Raw genomic sequence first — 24611 nt, 5'->3', positions numbered from 1 at the left:
ATCAACAGTTTCTAAGTGAATTTAAAAATGAATTGATTCTCCTTATCAGAAAAGTTTTGAGAAAATATTAATTGACATGTAAAATAAGTTACAAAGTTTTGGTCCATCTTAGAAAGCTTTGGAGTATGTTTTGAGGAAGAAATCGGATTTCGGACGAGGTATATGATAGGTCACAAGTTTTTATACAAAAAAAAATTTTGAAATTTATCTTGAGATTTGTAAAAGTTTATTGATCGTCGTTGCTTTCTCGTGGAACGCATTAATTCGATCGTTGCGAACGAACTTAAGAGCTAAGCGTTTAAAGTTAGGAAAACTGCGTTAACTCGATGATTACCCGTCCCTCTTATTTTTTCCCTTTATTTATTATATTTTTCGTTGAATTTTAATTAATTAAACGATCGGATCGTTCGCTCGATCGTTTTACGCACGGGAACTACACGCAGATCCTCTTTATTTCGTAACGCGTACGAGAAAAACTCGCTTGCAGGATAAGTTACTTTGGCCTTTTGTCAGGCTAACAATAATCCTGTGCGATAACAACGCATTTTAACAACGCGCAAGTGCGCTTCTCGATCGAATGAGATTGCGATGCGATTTTTATAAGCTCTATGAATGCTTCTTCAATTGTTAAATATTGTATACGTATAAAAAAAAAAAGAAAAGAAAAAAGAACTACTTATGTAAATTCTTGAAAATTTGAAACTGAATATGTCTGACTTTTGAGACCTTTGACTCGTTGCACGATCTGACAACTATTTTCAATGTAAACGTTAGAAGCGTTATTTTTATAAAATTATTCTGAACATTTGCGTACTATCATGCGTGTGTATAAATGTGAAATAAATTTTATTGACTTGTTTCATCGATTTCGTCGTATTAAATAACGATAAATGTCGATTAATTCTATTTTCTCGAAAAGATTCAGTTTCTTTTTTTCGTCTTTTTTCTTTTTGTTTTTTAATGATCGCGAAGAAATCACGTTTACAATATAACGATCGCATTCTCGAACTGTCATCATTCTCTCTTAATTACCCTTTATCTCGTATCGTTACTGCATCATACAGTTTCCACAAATCATTCTTGTCTATATATATGCATGTACTTACGATACACATGATTTATGGAAATAAAATTCGTTTAATTAAGAAATCAAAGACTTTGAGAGTGGAGTATAGAAATAAGTGACTGCAGCTAATCGTACGTTGGATATACGTAATTTACGTAAATATTTTATAATTGAGCAGAATATATCTCTTATTCGATTAAGAGACTCTATAAATGACATTCGTCTTATTTCCTAAAGCTCGATATCACCGTGGAAAAAAAAAGAAAAAAAAAGGAAAGGAACAATCATGTGTTTTGTTTATATACTCGCCGTCTTCGTTTCGTTCATTTACAAGCAATTCGTATACAATTCGTTTAATCCTATGCGGATGATCGATTCTATATATGTATACTTATAAGTTTAATTTCAATAATTAATTAAATAATAAAAATATCTGATAAAGACAGATATAAATTCGACAGAAACAATCGATGACATGATCAATACGTTCATATATGTATGTATATAATATATATGTGTTCGTTAATCCTTTAATACTTATACTTTTGACATAAGTATAAATTATAAATGTTCGCGATAGATTTTACATATATCTATGTTGTTTTTTTTTTGAGAGAGAGTACCATTATATATCACTCAGTTATAAATTGTTTTTCTTTTCCGCAAAGGGTTAAACGCGAAGATCCGACCAAATGTATGTAAGTATTAAACTATAAAATATATCCTTATCGTATAATATTTACAGAAATTGAGCAAACACTTAGGAAATATTGGAGCACGAAAATATTTCTAAATATGTGACGAGGATAGTTCATTTTCTATAAAATCAAATATTCTCTGCCATGTTGAAAACTCATTGGTTAATAATTATTACGTTTCTTTTTCTTTTTTGTAGATCTTCATAACGAAATAAAAAAAAAAAGAAAAGAAAACAGATAATAAATGCATCCTTTCCATGAAAATGTTTACTACACGATGGGAATGTTAATAATTAAATAATAAATCCAGGTAAAAAGAGTGTATTATTACCTCTGTAATAAATAAAACGAATAGGCAGACAAAGCATGTTCGCATCATTTAGTCAAACTTCATTAATCAATACCTATTTAAATATCGGTTAATAAGTTATTCGCAATCGTAAGAAGAAAGTTATCGTAAATGGGATGTCCAATGAATTTTTTCGTTTACCATATATTATCGATATAATATTATGATATTTCCCAATGTATTTCTCTTTTCGAGACGATGAATTCTTTGTAAAATGAATTCTCGCTTTTTAATAATAGCCACGTGTTATTTCGTAACTTTAGCATAAGATCGAATCAAAAGCGAACTGCGACGAGATTGTTCGTATCTTTGATCTTCGTTATTTGTGAAAACACGAAAATATTTCGTACGATTCGATTTGACACTTAACGAATCAGTCTAGTCGCAGGCTCGTGAATTTTGTTCAATGTCTAACATCAGCCTCGTCTGCAGATTGATTTTCTAACGTGCAAGGCCTAAGAAGTTCTTGTCCTCTTTCGTGAAGCCACTTGTTAGCGACTGAAATCAAAGAAAATATAATGTAAAATGTATATAAAAAATAGATCGAAGAATTTAGATAAATATTAATTTTTTATAAAAAAAAGGATATATATAATAATAAAGAAAACAACTATACCCCATTTAGATCCCGTAAGTACCGGACAAGCTGCGTGTCTCGTTTTAAAATCACCCTCGCCGTTTGGTTTCAAATTGTACCAAAAAGCAGCGCTACCCTTTCTAGGCCAAAGAGATATGTTAATGGCAGTAAATACGGTACCACCACCTTGCTCTACATCGCTCATCTGTAAACAATAAATTTACATTAGCATATAATTTAATTAACAAAATTTGTACATTATTTTATTCATTGCTTACGTAATATAGAACAGTGGCAATACGATTTCCAGTTCCTAAACTCTTGAAAGCATTTGTTTCTTCTTTCTAAATATTTAAAATATAGTTATTAATTGATCTATTATTAGACCTCCAATTTTGGATTAATTTCTTTAACAATGAACATACCCTAGCAAAATCGAAATGAGGCTCATAGTGACCACCGATACCATAATTTACAACCTGTAGCTCTTCTGCAGTGTCAACGGTCATACTGGTCATGTGCTCGACACGTTTGCTCACAGCTGCTACGTGTTTGTGCTCATGTTCTTGAAGCCACGCACTTTTGCTGATTCTGTAATTGGCGATTTCAAGTGCACCAGTTTTGTAATTCTGGACAGTGGCACGTTTAAACTGAAATGTAAAGATACATCTTGTAATAAATATCATTTGTAAATACCTAATAAAGCGCAATCATATGTATTTTTCACAGAATTTAATTGTTAATTATATATATATATATATATGAATATTAATATTATATAGATATTTTTAAAATTTTAATACATTGTAAATTTAATTGATAGTCCCGAGAATTTTTTAATCAATTGTTTGCGAATAACTAGTTGAGGCAACAGGTTTTGGTTTTTTATTTTTTTTCGCACCTTTTTCTATTACACGAAATACATTATTTGTCTATCATTTAAGAAACTGCATAGTGAACCTTCGTCATTAGAATGATTAACATAAAGAATAAAAATTCGCTATATCTCCATAAACAGCCAAGTTTACATCGTAAGGAGGTAACGCGGTATAATTTCACAATGGGCCAATTATCCTCGAAAAAGTCGAATCATCTATCCCAAGAGGCCAATAATGTTATAACAATATCTTCTCGTTCGTATTAATATTATATTAATATATTGTATTCAGTATTTTTATTTAATTATTAATAATTTATGATTTGAAGAACGAGCAAAAAATTTGAGGGATTATGAAAGTTCTATATTACGAATTTATCTAATTCATTAATTAAAAATAATAACAAAGAATATTGTTTACGAGTTTCGTTAATAATTATTAATCCTAACACTTAAAATATCTGTGAACCCAAAATTAGCCTATATAATGTATATTTCATGTATGTATATATATATTTCTTTTTTGTTACCCTAGGTTGAGCCATTCTCTTGATCGTTTCGATCTCTTCGTCATAAATGACGTTATGATAAACGACGATCCTAGGATCAAGATAAGCTTCCTCCTCCTTGAGCGGGGCTATTTTCAAGAAAGGAATTCCACGATCGACGTAACGACACTTTAGATCCTTCTGTATTTTCGGGGGAATTGAAACTTCACCACGGCAGAGCATCTCATATCTTTCCCTCTCTGTCATCTCTTCCCAAGTTTTCACCTTTTCCTCGGTGACAGTAAAGTGCTGGAAAAGATCATTTAACGTATATGTTCGTTCTCATTGATAAATTGTAATTTTTAATAACTTTCATCTGATAGATTGTGTAATTGTTGGGTTAAAAAAAAACTTATAATGTTAATACATATATATAAATTATTTATATTTAAATGATCTACTCATAATAATTTTGATTAATCGATCGAGTAATTGTTGAGTCAGAGAAGGCAAATAGAATCGTAGTTATTTATATTTAAATTATCTACTCATAATAACTTTGATTAGAATAAAAGAATAAATTTAAAGAAATAAATTTTAATAAACTAATTAATTAATGGGATTACGTGAAATAAATACTACGTATAAAGAAATACAATTTCAGTTTAAATGTCTGAGAAAAAAAAAAGAAAGAAAGAAAAAGACTTGTTGCGAATTAAAGGATTACAGGTAGAAATTTGCCTTCGAAAGCTTTCAAGCTCATTCATGAAGGGGGAACACGGAAATCGAGTAAACAAACTGTCGACCCACATAAATTTGTGGAAAAGCGCTCGATGTTGGATGCTAAATTCGTGGTAGGGATAATCCATCGGCCTTGCATCGTAGCACGTTCGAGATTGGAATGCTGAGAAACAAAATTTCGTGCAAGTATTTTCCTTCTTACGAGAAGACAGGTCAGTTTCTTTTCCTTCTTTTTTTTTCACATCTACAAAAGAATTCTTTTCTTCGTTCATACGGTATCGATCGATCTCGAGACCGAGAAGTGACGTATATAACTTAACAACAAAATCAATCCACTTTAAAATACAAAAAAAAAAAGAAAAGGAAAAAGAAAATGATCCTTTGAACCAATTTATTCTTTAACCGTTTGCATGTATGTCAGGTCGAGTATTTTACATTGTAAAGTCAGGTCAATGGTGACAATAATATTCTTTTCTTAAAATGCTTGAGTCACCTCTTAAGTGACATTTCATTTAAATAATAAAAGAAATCAATACATGAATGGTTTTATTTAAAAATTTCTTGGTATACGTAAACGTATACGTAAATGTATGTGTCGTAAATGTATAATAAATGAGATACCAAAATTAAGTCAAAAAAAGAAAATCAAATCGGAGTCGATCGGGAAAATAGGAGATAAAGTAATTATATTATTATTATATATTTATATTTTATATATAAATATATATATATATATTTTTTTCGATTAAATCATCAAACTTATCCCTTGACGTGTATATTATCTCAAATAAATATCATATAAAATTATAATATAGAATTATAATATAAAATTAGAATATATCTTGTATATTATGTTTTTATAATTTTTTTTTTTACACGACTTGAAAGTAGCATTGACTTTTGTTTATGCTTTTATATGCACACATAAGATTTATTTTGTTCAAAATTATTATAAATTCGAAAAGAAATCAATTCGTTTTTTAATCTTACCTGTTCAGGTATCGCTGTATCGTCCCGTCCATCCTCTCCACGTTTCTTTTTCATAAGATTCGCTTTACTTTGAATTTCCTTTTGATAATAAGCTCGATTACCAAGCGCTCGTTCGTGGGTTGGTACTAATTCCAAAAGCTCATTTGTCATACTCAAAGCACGTGCAACATTACCTGTAAATAAAAACTATATTTTAATATATATCTTTCATGTTCGTGAAGAAGTAAAATAATTATTTTTTTCTTGAACGTCGATTTTTTTTTTTTTTGGTAAACTCAAGAAAAACATTATGATGTAAACCACTCTTATTTCAAAAATGTTTCAAACTTTTAATTTTTTCGATATTTTCTATTTTCTAGTTTTTTTTTCTTTCTTCTTTAACGATGAAAATTATTATTATTATTTATTATTAATAAAAGTCTTATAATAAATTAATTTCAATGATACAAATTATAATTATCAGTTTTTATTAACGGCAGTTTTTATAACTATATTTTTCTTATTAAAGTACTTCGTTAATTGTATTAAAAAAATAATCTTTTCTTTTTCTATTTTTTAACTATTTTTTTCAACAATTCATTACAAAGCATATATCCATTACAATCGTTTCATTTTATCATAGTTCCATGCATAATTTCTTTAGTAATTTTGTTTTAAGTACGTAGTTAATACAAATTAGTAGGAAACTATTTCCGAGTATGATATTTATATACTTGAAATATTTCGGCAAGTATAATTCAAAATTAAAGTTTGGAATAAATAATTTATACAATCGAGTATTCGTCATATTTATTCACGAATCAATTGTCTATATTGTATGGGGAAATTATCGAAATGAAATCGATAATTTCGCAAGTATGAACGGTCATCAACCTCAATGAACACAAAGGATTAGTAAATTTTTAATGGGCAACTACGTACTTGGTCAAAACGAAAAAGAACATTTTTGTTACGCTTAGGTACGTTTTATTTATTCTAATGAGAACCTTGTATAGGGTCGCGTAGTTTTTGTGGTTCGCCAGCTAGGTAATTTTTCTTTCTTTTTTGCATGAATAGCAAACGCGAATGATAAAAAGCGTCGGAGTAATTACTATTTCAATTTCCTACCTACGGGATGACTACTTTTTTACTTTACTTATTTCCTTCTCTCTGTCTCTCTTTATTTTTCTTTTTATTTTCTTGAAGTACTTAAAAATTTTTATCCCATAATTTTACCGTGTAATAAACAAAAATAAAACTTTCCAATTATTATGACGAGATGTATGAGATTAAAACTTTTCTTCTCGACAAAATTTTGCAATAAACATTTCATTAATAAAACATTATCATTTGAATACCTTGCATATACGTGGAGAAAGCCAAATACTCGAGAATATCAGGCTTCGAAGTTGTCGTTGTGTTCTGTTCTTCTTGTAGACGGTCCATAGCTTCTTGCATCCATAAGACGGTGTGATAGTAATCTCTATTATGGTAAGATTGTCGTCCAAGTTCGAAACAGTCGCTCGCTGAAAACAAATAACATCGCCAAATTAATCGTTACCAGGTATATCATGAATATACCATTTGCTTTCGGGAAGGGCATTAATTTAATTCGATATCCTTGTATAATTTTGAAGGAACCTTTTTTACCTTTCTTTTTTTAAAGAGAGATGTAATGAACTTTAAAAAGAGGAGAGCATAATTTTGTTCAAAAAAAAAAAAAAGAGGGAGAAAAAGAAAAAGAACATCAGGATCTATAGTTATATAAAAATATTTTTATGATTGACTAATATTTTATTGGTCTTTATAATCTTTTTTTGTACCATTATATTATTAAATATATATAAATATATATATATATATATATATATATATATATATATATATATATATAATATGTACACTTTGATTTAGAGTTTTACCGATGAATTTTTCAATGTAATTATAAAATATTTTGCAAGTTTAAAATAGATAAATTCCAGATTATAATAATTCGAGTGAGGCTTGGATTTTAAGGGAAAAATTTGATATTATATTATGCATTCTGATCAACGTTCCAACAATTTTTCTTTTTTTACACGCGTCGACCCAAGCGAGCCTCGAGCACGAAGAGGCAGTTACCTTGTTCATGGAACTATGTTCGTTAATTAGCTTTTACCTTTTTCCTCTACAAATGACACTTTCCTCTCTTTGATCTTCAACATTTCGAAACTGTCTCACTATCCTCTCTCTCTATCTAGATTTATAAAGTTATATTAACGAGACACGTAATACAAAGAAATTTTAATAATTAAACGTTCTTAGAGAATTATATTTTTAATAGCCAGGAAAGTCCAATGATTCATTTTCCTTATTATTTTATAAGAAAATTCAATGTTATTTTAAATACCGTAATTTCAAACGTTTTTAACGATTTCGAAATAAAATAATCGCAAATATTAAAAACATTGAATTGACAAAATTAACGTTGATATATTACGGGAATTTATATTATTTCAACAATCTTTTAAATAGAATTATAAATAGTTTATAACAAAAAACGATATATTTTTGAATAATATATATTTGTGAATATCATTTTGAGGATAATGTCGATAAAAACGTAGGAGACAAATTTTGTTCTTTTAAATCTTTATAAAGTCTATTTTATCTGTCTCGTATTGAAATCGATAGCAATTGAAAACCCTTTTGGAGTAACTGCAAAAGGTAGTCATCGTTATAAGGTTAAATCGGAAGACAAGTTGACTGGAAAGGAGTAACAATGCCGATGAAGGAAACCACGTAAATTATTCATGGTAGGGTTCGCTAAGTACCGTGTACTCGAAAGTCAGCGTACAAGGCTTTGCCTTTAACATATCAAGTAGCGTATCTCTTCGTAAAAGATCTCGTGAAAGAAGCTCTTATCGCATTACTAATAAATACGTTTCAGCTGTTAAAAATAGATATTACCGAATCGATTATTTATCGAAGTAATAAAATGATTTTTTTCTAGAAAAAAAGAAACGAAAAAAAAAAGTTATTTAACAAAATACTTATAAGAAAAAATAGTTAAAGATAAACTGCTTTAATTGCTAAACAGCCAATTAAATTCTGCTGACATTGCAATGAATTTATTTCTATTAAATTTCCTCTTGATCTATATCTATATTCCATACTTGTAAATAATATTTGAATAATTTAAATTTGTAATAAAAAAGAAGATAAAAAAATTATTGATACTACTTACATTTGATTATTAATAACTAGCACTATACTGGTAACGATCGTAAAAAATATTATTAAAAGAAAATAAAAGAGAATTTTAAAAAGCCATTAAATGGATATTGAAAAGAAAACGAAAAGGAAAGGATTAAGAGAATAATGACGACAAAGAGAAAGATGATGAGAAATAATAGAAAGATCAAATTATGCAATATAACGAACCACTTAAACCGGTGCTATATTGTACCCCATTCAAAACACCTCTGGCTACTTGCGCGGTCTCGAGTTTGTAGGTATCCTGCAATCTCATAAGAGCTACTGCAGCTCCATTGAGGTCCTCGTCCGTCGGAAACTTAAGGTCACTCCTCGAATTCGTGATGTTCGCTACGAATGACTTGCCAACGTCTTCGGTTATAAGTTCCTCTACCCTTTTCCAATCCGTAGTTAATCTCTTGACCAACAGATAAGCATTTATTGGATTGGATAGATATTGCTGTATATTTCTCGAAGCCTCCTCGTGTTCTCTCATGTAATCTTCTACGTTCCTAAAAAAAAGCAAAAAAAAAGAAAGGTAGTAATAATCTCGTTCGATCGTTTACGAATTTCTATTAAATAAAAACTTTCTAATCTTGTTAATTAAATAAACATTATGATAATCATATAGGTTTTAAATATCGCACAATATCGATCCTTTAAGAGTTTCTATTAAATAGAAACATATTATTCTTATTAATTAAATAAACATTACGATAAATAATCACGCGAGTTTTTGATATCGTACAATGTAGCAGATAAAAAACAAAGTAAATATTTCAAGATTATGTTGGATGACTTAATCATTCAAAAGTGTTCTGGAAATGTAATTCTTACAGTTTTTTAATCGCCCCTCGTAAGTGCACTTGCGGTGAATTATATAATAACTGACAGCGAAGAAGAGGAGGAAGAGAGAGTATGAAAGAGAAAAAGAGAAGGAAAAAGAAAGAAAAAAGGAAACAAACAAATTATTCTTGCTTCCATATGGCATCGTGACGAGGAATAATCGTAAAAGCCTATCGCGTTTCCTCGTTCTCGCCTCGGTAAATTTGAGAAATTCACCGAGCCACCAAGCCCGTGGAGATTTTTAAAAGCAAGAGAGAGAGAAAGAGAAAGAGAGAGAGAGAGAGAGAGGGAGAGAGCGACTTTACCGAAGCGATGTCGCGGAGACGCGTTTTAATTTAATCTCCACCCTTCAAGTGTAGGAAGAGCCATATATATTCTTTCTTTTTTCTTTTTATATCTTTCTTCTTCTTCCTTTCTTCTATTTTTTCTTTCTTTTTCTTTTTTTTTCGGGTTCCTCTTTCGCTATCCTCAACCTCCACTTCTTCCTACGTAATTCAGCAGATGTTCCTCGTGATTCAAACGAGTAATACGCTTTTCCTTTCTCTCTCTCTCTCTCTGTTTCTCTTTCTCTCTTTCTCTCTTCCTTTCCTCTCTCTTTTCCCTCCTTCAATTCATTCTTCCTTCCTTATTCCGTGCTCTTTAAACAACGACTATTTCATTTCATTCCATTTCTGTTCTCCATCTTTTTCTCTTTCTCTACCTTTCCCTTCTTCTTTCTCTTTTGCTTTTACTGCATTTGTATTAACGCGTTTTATAATGCGTTTATAATGGCGTTCAAAAACAAAAGGACTGAATGATCTGTAGATTTATTCATCTTTCTCTCTCTCTCTCTCTTTCTATATATATACACACATACATACACACATATATATATACATATATATATATATATATATATATATATATATATGTATTGAAACATTATAGATTCTCATTATGTAATATATATTGTGCATTTATATACATATGTACGTATGTTTGTATATAACATATGTTGTATGTATGTATAGATGTATGTATATGTATATATGTATATTCTTTTTTTTTTCCAAGCAGTATTTATCATCGTCGGAGGTGTTATTCGAACGAGCGAACTTTCCTATTCGTCCTGCTGTTATAGCGGCAGTAACGAGAAAATGAAGTTTTTATTTATTCATAGTATCGAAAGAGTACGGTCTCAAAGCTCGATTCTGCTCGATGATGAAAAATTCAAAAAGATGGGAAAAAAGGGGATTGAGTGAGTTGGAGAACTAACGGATCTATGAAAGTTTTTTTTTTTTTTCTAATCGATTCGGTTTAACCACAATAGTTAAATTGATTTGAAATTCATTTCGTTTGGGAAATCTTAAAGAAATGATCGAACGTAGACATATTTAATAATCGTGTTAAAAGTCGTCGAGATTAATAAGAACGAAAGATCAACCACAAATATTGATCTGATCTCGAATGAACGCGGAATCAAGAACGAACAAAAAAAGAAAAAAAAAAGAAAAAAAAGAAAAAAAAGAAAAGAAAAAAAATAAAAAGGAAAAAAAAGGGAAAAAGGAAAATATTTAGCTAGTCTCCCCTCTCTACCTTACGAAATATTCACTGGACCTATACCGAGAGAGCCATTCGACGCTCGAAATATCGTCCAGAGGTATTCTCGATCGGTACGATCAAAGCATTCCGGAAGGATCGTTACTCGCATCGTAAAATTGGCGCGGGAGGAGGACGTTTGAGATCGCTTCTCCGATTCTCTCATGTCGACGTAATTTCGCCCTCCTCCACTCGTAGGGATATTGCACGATGTCGAGGCTGTCCTCTTCGACGATCGAAATAGGTGAGAGAGAAATGGAAAGGGAGATAGAAATAGAGAATGAGAGAAAGAGAAACAGGGAAAGAAATACATATAGATATACAAAATATATATATATATATATATATATATATATATATATATATATATATATGTATATATATATATGTATATGTATATATGTATATATATATGTAGACATATCTAAAAAAAGAGAGAGAAACAGAAAACGTGTGTACGTGAAAACATGTAAGAGATAGATAGATAGATAACGAAAAAGAGACAGAAAAAAAGAGAGAGAAAAAGAGAGAATATAGGAGGAAAATGAAACGCGTTGTGAGCTTTTTCGACGATACTCGACATTTTTTTCTTTAACCACTCTCTGTCCTTTTATTTCTTCATCTCTAGCTCTTCCCTTCGCTCTTATACACTACTCTTGTTCTTTTCCTTTCTCTTTCCTCTTTCCTCTCGAAAATATATTCGAGAGGAAAAGCCAGAGGGCAAGTGTCGAGGGATGAAAGGAAAGAGAAGGAAAAGGAGAAAAACTTTGCCATTTTCCGATGGCACCCTTTGTCGCGTACGGCACGTCATCGAAACGCTTTCCTTTCCCATCGTGAACAGGTCTCCGTGCATGTGGTAAAAGCGCGGAAATTGCAAACTCGACGTTTCTAGCAAATTTTTAATTCTTTAACGCTGAATCCGCGTTCCTTTTCTCTCTCTCTCTCTCTCTCTCTCTCTCTGTCTCTCTATCTATCTATCTATCTATCTATCTATCTATCTATCCATCTATCTGTCTATCTATTTATCTTTCTCTTTTTCTTTCCAACTTTGTCTTTCTTTATCTTTCTTTCTCTCTTTCTCTCTCTATATGAAGGCTTTGGAAATTTGCGAACTCGTGAATAAGCAGCGGCTAATACTAGTTTCTTCTTTTCTTAAATAAACAACTTTTTCCAATGATCGGTTCTACTTTAAATATTGTGGAAAGTGTAATTAATATATCTCGGTGTTTAATTGCGATCTTGAAGAAATATTTTATCCTGGCCGATAATTAATTATTTTTCATGTAAATATTTAGCGCCTGAAGGATGCAATAACGGTGACATACAGTTGCTATATTATACAGCTATTTAAAAAACGTTGTAATGTATATATTGCAATAAATGCAATGAAGTAAAGCATATATCTCCGGGCGTTAAATAAATAAGTACGTTCATATAAATGATTAATTAAATAAAAATATGTAATAATAATTTTAAATCACGATAAATAATACATGTAACAGCCCACTGTGATTATTCCGGACATCAAGTAAATAAATAAATAAATAAATAAATAAATAAAAATCCAATATACGTTAATACAAAAATATTTCTGATCCGAGAGATCTAAAAAAAAGAAAAAAAAAAGAAGAAAAGAAGATCAAATACTAGAATTATTTACGAGCTCTGCCGATTTCTCTGCCACTTTGCTTCGCGTAAGCCTCTTTGCGAGTATCAACTATTCCGAAAAGGAACACGTTCGTCTTATGGTTTCGAGAAAGGAAAAAAGAAAAGGACAAAATGCTATCGTTCCTTCGCGTTTGCAAACGCGTCGTTTATCGAGGACTCGTTGGGTTTAGCACTCGAAATTTGAATATTCAGCGGGTCTTTCCACAGAGAGACGCGCAATAGGCAATATCTGCCTACAGAAGATAACGGCTTCGGCGAATCTCCTAAAACCCCTCGAAATCTCCTCTTGTCCTCCTCCCTAAAACACGTTACACATACATTTATAACCATTCTCTCACATGTATGTATACATACACGCGCACACATAGACACAGATACGATATCGAAGTTTCTCCCCGAAGGGACAGAGATAATTCGCGAAGATCGCTTCCGTGCTTTCGAAAAGTATAGGAGGGTAACCTTTTCTTCTTTTCTTTTCTTTTCTTTTTTTTCTTCTCTCTCTCTCTCTCTCTCTCTCTCTCTCTCTCTCTCTCTCTCTCTCTCTCTCTCTATCTCTTCCTTTCGCAGAACGTTTATGTGCCAAAGAGTGCGAAACGTGGCTGGCATGCAAACTGTCCCCCGTTGGTAGTCCGCTAATTCGTGCACGTGATTCTCCCCTATACTTCTCTTTCGCCCACCCTTCTTTCATTGTCCTCGCCCTTTCGTTTTTCCCCGTTGAAAAAAAAACCACGCACGCACGCGACTTTCCGTAATATGCGACGCGAACTATGGTGGGGATGCTGGGATGATATCAAGAGCAAGGACAGTTCGATTTAATATCGAACGTGATTTTTCATTCGAAGGCAAGTTAGAATTTCTTCTCTTTCTATTTTTTTCTCTTTTACTGATCGATTAGGGTCTATTCAGTGCACGGAGAGTACCGTGAAAAATTATGGTCAAACTATATTTGATATTTTCTTTTCTTTTCTATTTTTCTTTCTACCAATCCTTTTCCTTTGTTTTTTGTTTTTCTTTCTTTGTTTAGAGAGAAAAGTAAGTTAAAAAAAGAAAAGAAGAGGAAACCGATAAGATTTCCGGCAAATTTTTATTTTTTTATATATACATTTTGTTATAAGTGTAAATTTTATATATAATTTAATTATGATATCATACTTGATTGCAATGATAATATTGATGATAATACGATGTTAATTGTTGAGTAGGACAAATTCTAAAATGACGTGATTAATTCGATAAAATTTACAAATTTATCAGAAAACAGAGTAAAAGAATAGAAGAAATATGAAATGAAAAATGATCATGCCTCAACTAGCTTAACCACGTGGCATTTATGTATATATATATATATATATATATATATATATATATATATATATATATAATGTTTGTTAGAAAGATATTTCTTTTGAATGAATACCGACTAGTTTTCTTTCGACTCACGATGAAAACAGCCTTACGTTTACGAGTAAAATTTACAAAGAGAATTTCCTGCAGACACGATCGATTCTGAATCCACGTCATCATTGTTATTATTATTATTATTATTGTTATTATTATACTTGTGTCTGGAGAACATTCCCAATGGAAAATGTGAGTAAGCATGGAAGAGAGGAAGGAGAGAAAGAGAAAGAGAGAGAGAAAGTAAAGAACTGTGGTTCTCTCTCTTTCTCTCTCTTTCTCTTTCTTTCTCTCTCTTTCCCTTTCAATCAATCGATCTATCTATAAACGCAGAAGAATTCGTTCGACCACGATGGCCATTTCAATGGGGCTCGGAATCCTTCCTACAGAACAATTCTTCCCTCTGTTCTCTTTTTTTCAATTCCCTCGAGAGAGGAATATACGAGCCGAGGTTTTGTTTCGAAAACATTGCAAAATGAAATACTTTGGCTACTGCGAACGTGGAAAATGATAACTCATACAATACAAAGATTATCTATTACTATTTTATCAAATGTTTATCTACAAATGATATCTCAAAATTGATTTCAAATTCGATATATCATTAAAGCCAAAAGAACGGAAATTATCCCTTTGCATTTAAAGAATACAAATACGAAAGGGTCCATCCAACAAGATCTTTATTTATCATAAATCGAAAATTTGTGGGATAAAACATTGAGAAATCCATTTCGTAGATCTCCCTCTAGATCGTAATGTATCTGTATACGGGTAGCATATCTATATACAAGTACTTCTCCGAAACAGATGCAGAAGAAAGATCGTAGAGGGTATAAAGAGGATAAAGAAAAAAAAGAAACAAGAAAGAGGAAGAGATATTGTCGAACGGGAAACGACAATTTCATTTTGAAGCCACAATGCATTCCGTTCGACTCTGTGTTCCGATCTTTCTCTTTTTCTCTCTCTCTCTCTCTCTTTCTTTCTCACTTTCCTTCTCTCTCTTTCTCCCTCTTTCTCTTTCACTATCCAACTGGATGGGGTGTCTCTACGCGTTTCCTTTCGTTTCTCGTTTTATCCGGTCGTTCAACCCCGCTATCGAAGAAGAAACGAGAAAGATGAGGAAAGGGTGGGGGGAGGGGGTGGTTGGATAGAGCGATTCGCGTGATCGCAACTGAGATCGAAATAACGAGGGAAGCGCTCATGCAAATGCCAAGGACCGACGATTTGTCTCTCTCTCCACTCCTTCTCTCTCTCTCTCTCTCTCTCTCTCTCTTTCTCTCTTATGACGATCAAGAGAAATTCTCGGGACTCCCTTTCTCTCCTTACCAGCTGATTTTTGCCGAGGGACGCGACGAGGACGAGCCCCGATTGTTCTTGCCCGACGTTTAATCTCAGCAAGCTGCTGGGCTTCCCGAGGATTCGAATTCACGATCAAGGATTATACATACGTTTCCTAAGCGAACAGGATTTCGGGAATAGCTGGTACTATTGCGATCAAGTCGTGATCATATCATTGTAGAAATTAAATCTACGCTTTACGTCTTTTGAAATGTGTTAAATCGATTCGATATTGATAATGTGTAAAGTTCTTTTAAATATACAAAGTATTAATAAGATAGAAATAAATTTCAAGAAATGATTATAAAAATCACGAATAAAGATCGTTCGTACTTATTCTTCGATCTATCGATAGACGTTCGAATGTTTTCGAACAAGATACAATTTCAGAAGATCGGTTCTTTTAAATCCATCTTTACTCTCTCTCTCTCTCTCTCTCTCTCTTTCTCTCTTTCTTTCTGTCTAATCTCAAGAGTTTGATTCGTGTAAATGAGAAAAACAAAAACTCATTGAGATCTACACTGAAACTCGTTGTTCTTTGCGAAAGGGAAAAGTTTAAAAGAAAAGAAAAGGGATGCCCCATGTTACATTGCCAGGAACGTTCGGATAAGTTCGCAATCACCCGATTTCCAACTTACGAGACAGTATTAAATCGTTATTCGATTACGGAATCGAGTAATCCAAGTTAACTATGTTATATCCGATCCGTTATCGCGTTTGCGTCGAATTAAAGTTAATATCGATCGAGAACTACTGGGTTTAAGCGATACGCCGGTGATAATTAATCGTCTCAATTAATTCAAGGGGAGCGAAGATAAGAGAAGCGAGATAAGCGTTTGCTTAACATCGAATTGCATTGTTAAGCACTTTTCTTATATATAGGTATATATCTTTCTCACTCTTTCTCTCTTTCTCATTTTCTGTGAACTAATCGTAGTAATACGGAAAGATTTAAGACACAGGCAAAGTGATCGCGTGGAAGAAAGAAAGAGAAATGGAAAGACAAATAGTCTTGGTAAAGAAAAAAATGAGATAGAGAAGTAAGATAAAAATAGGAAAAGAGAGTGTACAGAAGTATATAAATATCTGTGAGAGAAAGAAGGAGAAAGAATACAGTAGATAAGTTCAATGAAAAAGAACAATCGATAAAATATGAAATAGTAATAAATAAATAAAAAGTTGATACATAGAACTCTCATGCGATAAATATTAAGAATATATATATATATATATATATATATGAATATTAAGAAGGTATATGAATATTAAGAAAGTTCATTATGAATTAATGTGCCTAAAAGTACCATTTACCAAATAATCTAAAACACTCAAGTTTTTTGTTATAATAAAGTTTTCTTTTTAATTCAACAAGTGTGATCTCATAATCTACCGGTATGTATAGTAGGTGTTTTATGAGGTTTTTAACAAACGAAATTCTTCTATTCATGATTATGGCAACCAACATGAATAGGGTCTTTCGTAACTAATTAATAAGTTAATTATTGAGTTGTTAATTAATGTCCATTGTATTTAGGACGGATTGATTGTATCGGTTCATGGAATCGTAAATGGTATTCTTCATAGTTGGATCACAAATAAAACAAATTTTAACAAGCTTATTATTCATAAATTGTTTCTTAAATTCTTGATGGAGGCAGTTATAAAGAAATAAAACTGTCTGTATTACTCCAACAACAGTAGTGCATTCCTACTTGTTGATATCACTTTGATATCACTGTACTAAATGAAATTCATTCGGTTGATCCAAGCTAGCAAATGAATTCTTACTTGCAGAAGAAGTTTGTAAATCATTCATGTTAATGAATATATTTCGACTTGTCAAACCTACAGATGAATTGTTCGGACACGGACAACTCAAATTATTTAAAAATATTAAAACTCACACAATATTAAAATTTGAAAAAAAATAATTGTCAATGAGTAATACATTGTAAAAGCGTTTAACCTACAGTATTTAAATAGACAGTATTCATTGTACAAGCCCGTAACATATACGAAATAGAGAAAGAGAAAGAAAAATATAGAGAGAAAGAAACAGTAGGAAGGTTTCCTCTCTCACTTCTCTCAGTTTTTTGGTAAGGGTGGTAATTGGTAATTTTACTTTTCATTCCGCCGAAACAAACTTACGTATGACTAAAGAAGTTTCATTTTAAAAGTATAAATATAAAAAGACATACAGAGAGAGAAAGAGAGAAAGAATATCTGTTATCGAAAAAAAAAGAAGGAGAGAGAGAGAGAGAGAGAGAGAGAAGAAGAAATAAGGAGAAATAAAAAAAACAGGGAAATAAAAAGAGCAACGAAATAAGGAAAAGAGAAAGAGGAAGAAGTGTAGGAAAAGAAAGGATAAAGAGGTTAGCGTCGGTTACGTTTCTAATTAAGATAATACTTTAGCCGGTCTCCTTTAGCAGGATAGAGGAGGAGGCATAGAATGTAGGTCCGGGCGCGAAAGTCTGTTAAAACCACAGGATCCCCCTTGATGGCGGTCGTGTCCTTACAGCCGCCCGTAAAACGTCTCCACGGAGTTGTCCTGCGGCTCGTTCGCCCTGATGGAAGCAATTAAAATAATGGAGATTCCGTTACTAGCTCCTCCTCCTTCTCCACCTCCTTTTCCTCCTCCTTTACCTATTCCTCCTCCCTATCTACCTCCTTCTCTTCTTCCACCTTCGTTCTAATGGCGCCGCAAGCAGAAGCGAGACTACTATCGCATGGACGAAAGTGCCAGACTGCATTTTGCCAGTACGAACCACAGTCCTATCCGATTTCATTAATCGGAATTTCGTTTCTCATATTGGATAACTGAACTACTGCAGAACCAGCCAGGACTGACTAGATAACTTTTCTGTTTGCTCTGGTTAATTCGTTGGGACGTTTTGTTAACTCGATTAGCTTATTACTTTCTATACGAACGATTATTGAAATAACTCGGGAAATTCGTTCGTATGATCCTTTTTTGATGAACTTTATCTTTGAGTTAAGTATATAAACAATTTTGAATAACGAGTAACGCGTTAGTGGAGTCAGCTAATCAACGAGGAAAAATAGAATCGATTATAATCAAGCTTGGCACTTAAAAGAGATAATAGCTTTCTTCTCTCTCTTTCTCCATCGATCGTTAATTATTCATCCGTATCTTCGAAACGACTCATCGAAACCTCTATTAAGAAAAATATCTCCTATAGAAGAATTTTCCCACAGAATTTTCCGCTGATTTATCTTTAATCTTCGGCTTAATCGCGTGCGTAAAAGAAAAGATAGTTCTTGTTTCTCTTCTTTTTTTTTCCTTTTTCTCTCTTTTTTTTTTATCTATCCGAAATGTATTCATTAACGGCGAATAAATCAGAGTTAAGATCAATTTCAACGACTCGACGAGAACTACAGTAATTAGAGGTACTTTAATGAATCAATTATATACTTGATAAAAACTTCTCTTTATAGAACCAGATCCGATAAGACAATACTGAATACTATATTTTGATGTCGTATACGTAATATTAAGGTGACGTTAAATCAAGATTTAATTGAATGATCGTATTGGAATCTAATGACGTGTAGTAATTTACTGAATCTTAAAACTTTTATGGATCATCAAACAGATTAAGTGTTTTACGTTCTTAAATATGTATATTCAGATCTACGTTATTTGTTTTCATAAGAATTTTATATATTTTTGAGTATTTAGTCGATCGTAATATTAAAACGTCTTTTTCATTTCCGTTCTTTTAAAAATAAAGAAATTAATGTATATTTAACGTCAGAAACATTATAATAAATCTTACCATAATGAGAATTTAATGGATATAATACAAAAAACGACATCTATTACCACCGCGAAGTTACCGATTTCCATATCAATGCAAGACCGATCGAAATGTACTTTTTGTTAGAATTCGAGTTGGAACGCAAAACTATCGAGTAACGTTTCACAAGATTTCTCTATTCCCCGATATGTCAGACAAACGAATGAAGAAAGAGTGAAGGCACGTGCTATCATCGTTTATCGTTCTGTCGAAAGGTAGGCGAAGTGTTTTTACATTGAATGCAAAGGAATCGATATTATCGCGAAACGACGTAAATCGATAAAGCTCAGAAAGAGAGACAAAAAGATAAATATAGAAAGTGTGAGAGAAAGAGAGAGAGAGAAAGAAATAAAGGTACGGACACAAAGTATAAAAAAAAAACAGAGAAGAAAAATAGAGAACAGAGAAAGAAAGAGAAAGGGAGAGAGAGAGAGAGAGACAAATAGACAGAAAGAGAACAAACATAGAGAGATAAGAACAAGCGCGAAGTCGGCCATTGTAGACATCGAAAATAGAATGACCACCCTTTCGCTATCCTCTTGCTATCCTCTCGCATGAAGATCATATCGCGATTCGAATCAGCCTCCAATCGTAATTGGACACGGTTTCCGGATATCGTTGGATGTTGAATCGGTCCGGCCGTGTCCCGCCATTCTCCAAAGCCCCGATTTTCGAGGGACGAATAAATTGTCTACCCTCCCCAATCTCTTTCCCTTTCTAGCATTCACCTCCATTCTCATATCTCACAGTCAGATTAACTTCGTATCGATAATGACCGTAACTCGGTATTACCGTGTCGCTTGCGTCAATGCTAATAAGAAATTTATTTGAAAATTTTCCTTTTCAAGCATTGTATTTTATTGTGTGGATTTAACTATTTGATTAATGAATAATTAATTGCAGTCAGAGACTGAATACCAACATTTTTTAAAAACCGATAAATTATCAATCGTTATTATCAAAACTGATATATCATCGAAAACCGAAAATAAAACGGTTATTACTTCGATTTTTTTATTGCAGACACGAGTAATTAAGACTAAGACATATTTTCCTTTCTTAATAATTTACAAAAAAAAAAAATAAAAGTGTATCTAATAACGATTAATTCATTAATTTATAATTTTATCAGTACTATTAATATATTGTTAAGAATATCATAGATATATTAGAAATAATTAGATCATGATAATATGTATTTTAAAACTAAGAACAATGATTTTTTTCGACATTAACTTATATTGTTGGTTTTGTTTAGCAAAATAATTTTCTACAAAATATTTTTTTCCTTATTCCAAAATGCTAAAATATTTTCTTTAGAGCAGCTTCGTAGTAGAATGGGAATGGAAAACTACTCCTAATAACGGTGGCAAGGGAAGATTCTTGGTGGTCGAATATTTTATGATAATACGTCATTGCATAACAGATTAAAAGAAATCTCCAGGATCTTTTGATCATAAAATGAGAAATTTGTCCTATCAAAGATACGATAAATACAATTTAATGAGTTTTCAACCGTGTGTTGGATTTACGTCAAAAATTATCCTCGTTCGTTTATACTATCAGTTCGTCGTAATACCTCAGAGATATAATATATAAGCGTTCAAACCTGATTAAAACGTATAACCACGCGAATTTATGAGGCCGTATGAATTAATTTCTACTGAATAAATATATAATCTTCTTTTATAACGAAACGTTACTAGTAAAAGTGAAAATGAATAAACATAATCAGTGCTTCTCTGTTATATTTTATTGTTCAATCACACGATCTAAATTACATTGTATTTTAAAATAAATACTGCCTCGTTAATGTGATCGATGTATAAAATTAAAAGTAATAAAGTTATATCAAATTATTAATGTGCTGAATATTTTCCAAACTATCGTTTACGACCGATCTTCAAATTTCATAAATTAGCAATAATTTCAGATTTTTGAAAAACAGACAACATGCATTGATATCATCGAAGAACTTTATAAATAATAAATAATAAATAAAAGAAACAATCCTTTTCGTTTGTTGTAAATTTAATAAATAATTAGCTTCTATAATACCTTTTAAATATAACAACATTAAAAGAACGTTAGTAGAATCTTGTTTCACGGGTTGTTAATAGTAAATATTAAAACAAAACGCGAAAGGATCAAATAGGATCGAATAGGATCGAATAGGATCGAATAGGATAGAATAGGATCGAATCTAATGCGGTCAAATAAATGCGGTCAAATACGACCTAATAGTAACCAATAAGTTGGAACCGGATCAAATAGGACATCATAGGAGTAAACAAGACTGAATAAGACCGAATAGGGCCAAATAGAATGGAACAAGAGAGGATAGAACTCAATAGAATTGAATAGGATCAAAAAGGACCAAATATGATGAAACAGAATCAAACAAAATAGAATAGTACTGAAAAAGATTGAACAGGAACGGATAGGATCGAACAGAACAGAACAGGATCCAATAAGATCGAGTAAGACCAAATAGAACCAAATATAAACGAAGAAGACAAAATAAAACTGAACATGTTCGAACAGTATCGGAATAGGATCTAATAGGATGAAATAGACGAGAATAGGATCAAATATGTTCGAAAAGAATCGAATAGGATCGAAAAGGATCGAATAGGATATAATAGAATTAAATGGGACAGAAAAGGACCTAAAAGAATTTAACAAGTTTGAATAGGATCCAACTGGATCAAGTAGGAATGAATAGGATCGGATAGGATGGTTCTTGCTAAACATTACGGGTCATCCTCTTTTAGAAACTGCCAATATAAATAACGTAACACAACGAAACTCACAACAGAACTGTGATTCTTACATAAAAAATATATTGTTACAATTTCAATTCTCGAAGTATTCTTTATCGTGCATCTACCTCACAAGCTCCACAGAATACTTCAAGTAATTACGTTCTCCCAGCAATTTAAGGAAACATAAATTAATTTATAATTTCGATTGGTATTTGGCGAGGATCTTCAATAGCTTCCGAGCATTGTGCCAACGCCTTTACTCATTGTATATAATAGTTGGTATATCACTCTTATTATTAAAAAGAGATCAGATTCTCTGTAAGAATAGGCAACATTTCTGATCAGATACAAGATACGCGGTCAAACGTACTCTCACAGTTATGCCCTCAAACGCAATAAAAATCAGATAGAATTTAAGAGGATAGAATAGGATTGATTAGGATTGAGTATGATCAAACAGAATCGAATATGATCGGATAGGATCGAAGTTGATTAAATAAGATCGGATTAAATAAGATCGGGCTGGTCCAGACTGTTCCCGACTTGGCTCGGCCCATCTTGGCTCATCTAAGAATTTTGTTCTAAAAGTTTTCTTGGAAATTCCTATGATTTTATTCGATCCTATTCGAACTTGTCTGGTTTCTATTCGATCTTATTGAAATCCATCCGATCTTATTCTGTACTGCCCAATCCTGCTCCATCTATTCTGTACTATTCAGTCCTATTCAGTTCTATAGAATCCCTATTAATCAATCATATTGAATTCTATTCAATTCTATTTCGTCCTATTTGTTTACATTCCATATTATTCGATCTTGATCGATCCTATTCGATCTTATTTTGTTCCGTCTTGATCAGTTTTTTTTTATTCTATTTTTTCGTAATCGATCCTAGTGGTTCCTATTCAGTCCTATTTGGTCCTATTCAATTCTATTCAATCATATTTAGTAGTATTTGCTCCTATTCGATCCAATTTCATTATGTTTCATTACGTCCTATTCTTGTTTAGTTCTTTTCGATCCTGTTCTTTTTACATAAATATTATTATTTCTATTCGGTTTTATTCAATACTAATCAGTCCTATTCAATTCTATTTAATCTTATTTAGTTCTATGTACTCCTAATCAAACCTATTAGATTTTGTTTGATCATATCCTGTCCTGTTCAATTCTTTTTGATCTTATTCGTTCTTAATCGATCCTATTCTTATACAGTTCTATTTGAAACTATTCGATCCTATTCAATTCTATTCGATCGTATTCGACTGTATTCGATCATATCCTGTCTTGCTCTGTTCTGTTGAGTTCTTTTTGATCCTATTCGTTTTTAATCGATCCTACTGGTTCCTATCTGGTTCCAATTGAAACTATTCGATCCTATTCAATCGTATTCAATCCTATTTGGTCCTCTTCGATCTTTTTCGATCTTATTCGATCCTATTCTGTCTCATCCGGTTCTATTCGGTTTTATTTGATCGTATTCGATCTTATTTGATCCTGTTGTATCCTTCTCTGTTCTATCCTAAACCTTATTATTAACGATCGATAAAATAGGATTCTACGAATGCGGACTTAGTCGGTCGATCACAAAAATAGAAGTCTGTTGTTATCAAACTGCTTGGTTGTAATTGATATTATGATGCCGAATCATATTATCTTCAAATGTCATTAATTTGTCTTTAAAAGTTTTCATATTTAGAAATGATTTACTAATTACTTATTATGTTTACAACAAAAGATAAGAATTAATTTTTTTATTTAAACTTACTATTTATGAAGTTTTCTAATGACTTCAAAGTATTCACTACGTTTCATAAAAATCCAAAGTTGTGAATGTATGGAATTTAATAATTACTCATAAATGATACTATTCTTTTTTTAATATAATTCGATTTAAGCGACATGACAGAACGATTTTGATTATTTATTTTATATAAAGATTTATATTAAGTAAAAATTAATTAAAACACATGCGCAAAATCGTGCGGTTTTGAATAGATTCAAACGCAACGCAATTTCCGTTGATGACATTTTTTGTCAAATTATAATAAATGCCTTAAACATCATGGTTACCAGTACAAAAACCATCCTATATGTACTATAATTATAATAATATAAATAATATATTATAACTTTCACATACACACACGGATTATATAATTTGTTTGTAAATACGAATAAAAATTGAATTATAGAGCTAGT

The 24611-nt window shown here is 31.7% G+C and overlaps 1 protein-coding gene across 5 annotated transcripts in view; it reads right to left on the bottom strand.

Annotated features, from left to right (window-relative positions):
- Window positions 1–203: 203 nt before the first annotated feature.
- Window positions 204–24611, bottom strand: part of LOC127061369 (prolyl 4-hydroxylase subunit alpha-2) — a 286159-nt gene continuing 261751 nt past the window's right edge. For all 5 annotated transcript variants that reach the window (XM_050988170.1, XM_050988178.1, XM_050988160.1 and 2 more), the window contains 8 exons: window positions 9189–9511; window positions 7124–7291; window positions 5787–5959; window positions 4098–4364; window positions 3116–3340; window positions 2969–3034; window positions 2730–2895; window positions 204–2611 (listed from right to left, as the gene is read on the bottom strand). In XM_050988170.1, the coding sequence (XP_050844127.1) occupies window positions 2517–2611; window positions 2730–2895; window positions 2969–3034; window positions 3116–3340; window positions 4098–4364; window positions 5787–5959; window positions 7124–7291; window positions 9189–9511 (1483 nt within the window). In that variant the 3' untranslated portion in view covers window positions 204–2516. The remainder of the gene's footprint in view (window positions 2612–2729; window positions 2896–2968; window positions 3035–3115; window positions 3341–4097; window positions 4365–5786; window positions 5960–7123; window positions 7292–9188; window positions 9512–24611) is intronic.

This window comes from Vespula vulgaris, chromosome 1 (genome assembly GCF_905475345.1).
Source record: "Vespula vulgaris chromosome 1, iyVesVulg1.1, whole genome shotgun sequence".
Taxonomy (NCBI): Eukaryota; Metazoa; Arthropoda; class Insecta; order Hymenoptera; family Vespidae; genus Vespula; species Vespula vulgaris.
The sequence above is the reverse complement of the archived record's forward strand: the minus strand, read 5'-3'. Positions and strand labels throughout refer to the sequence as shown.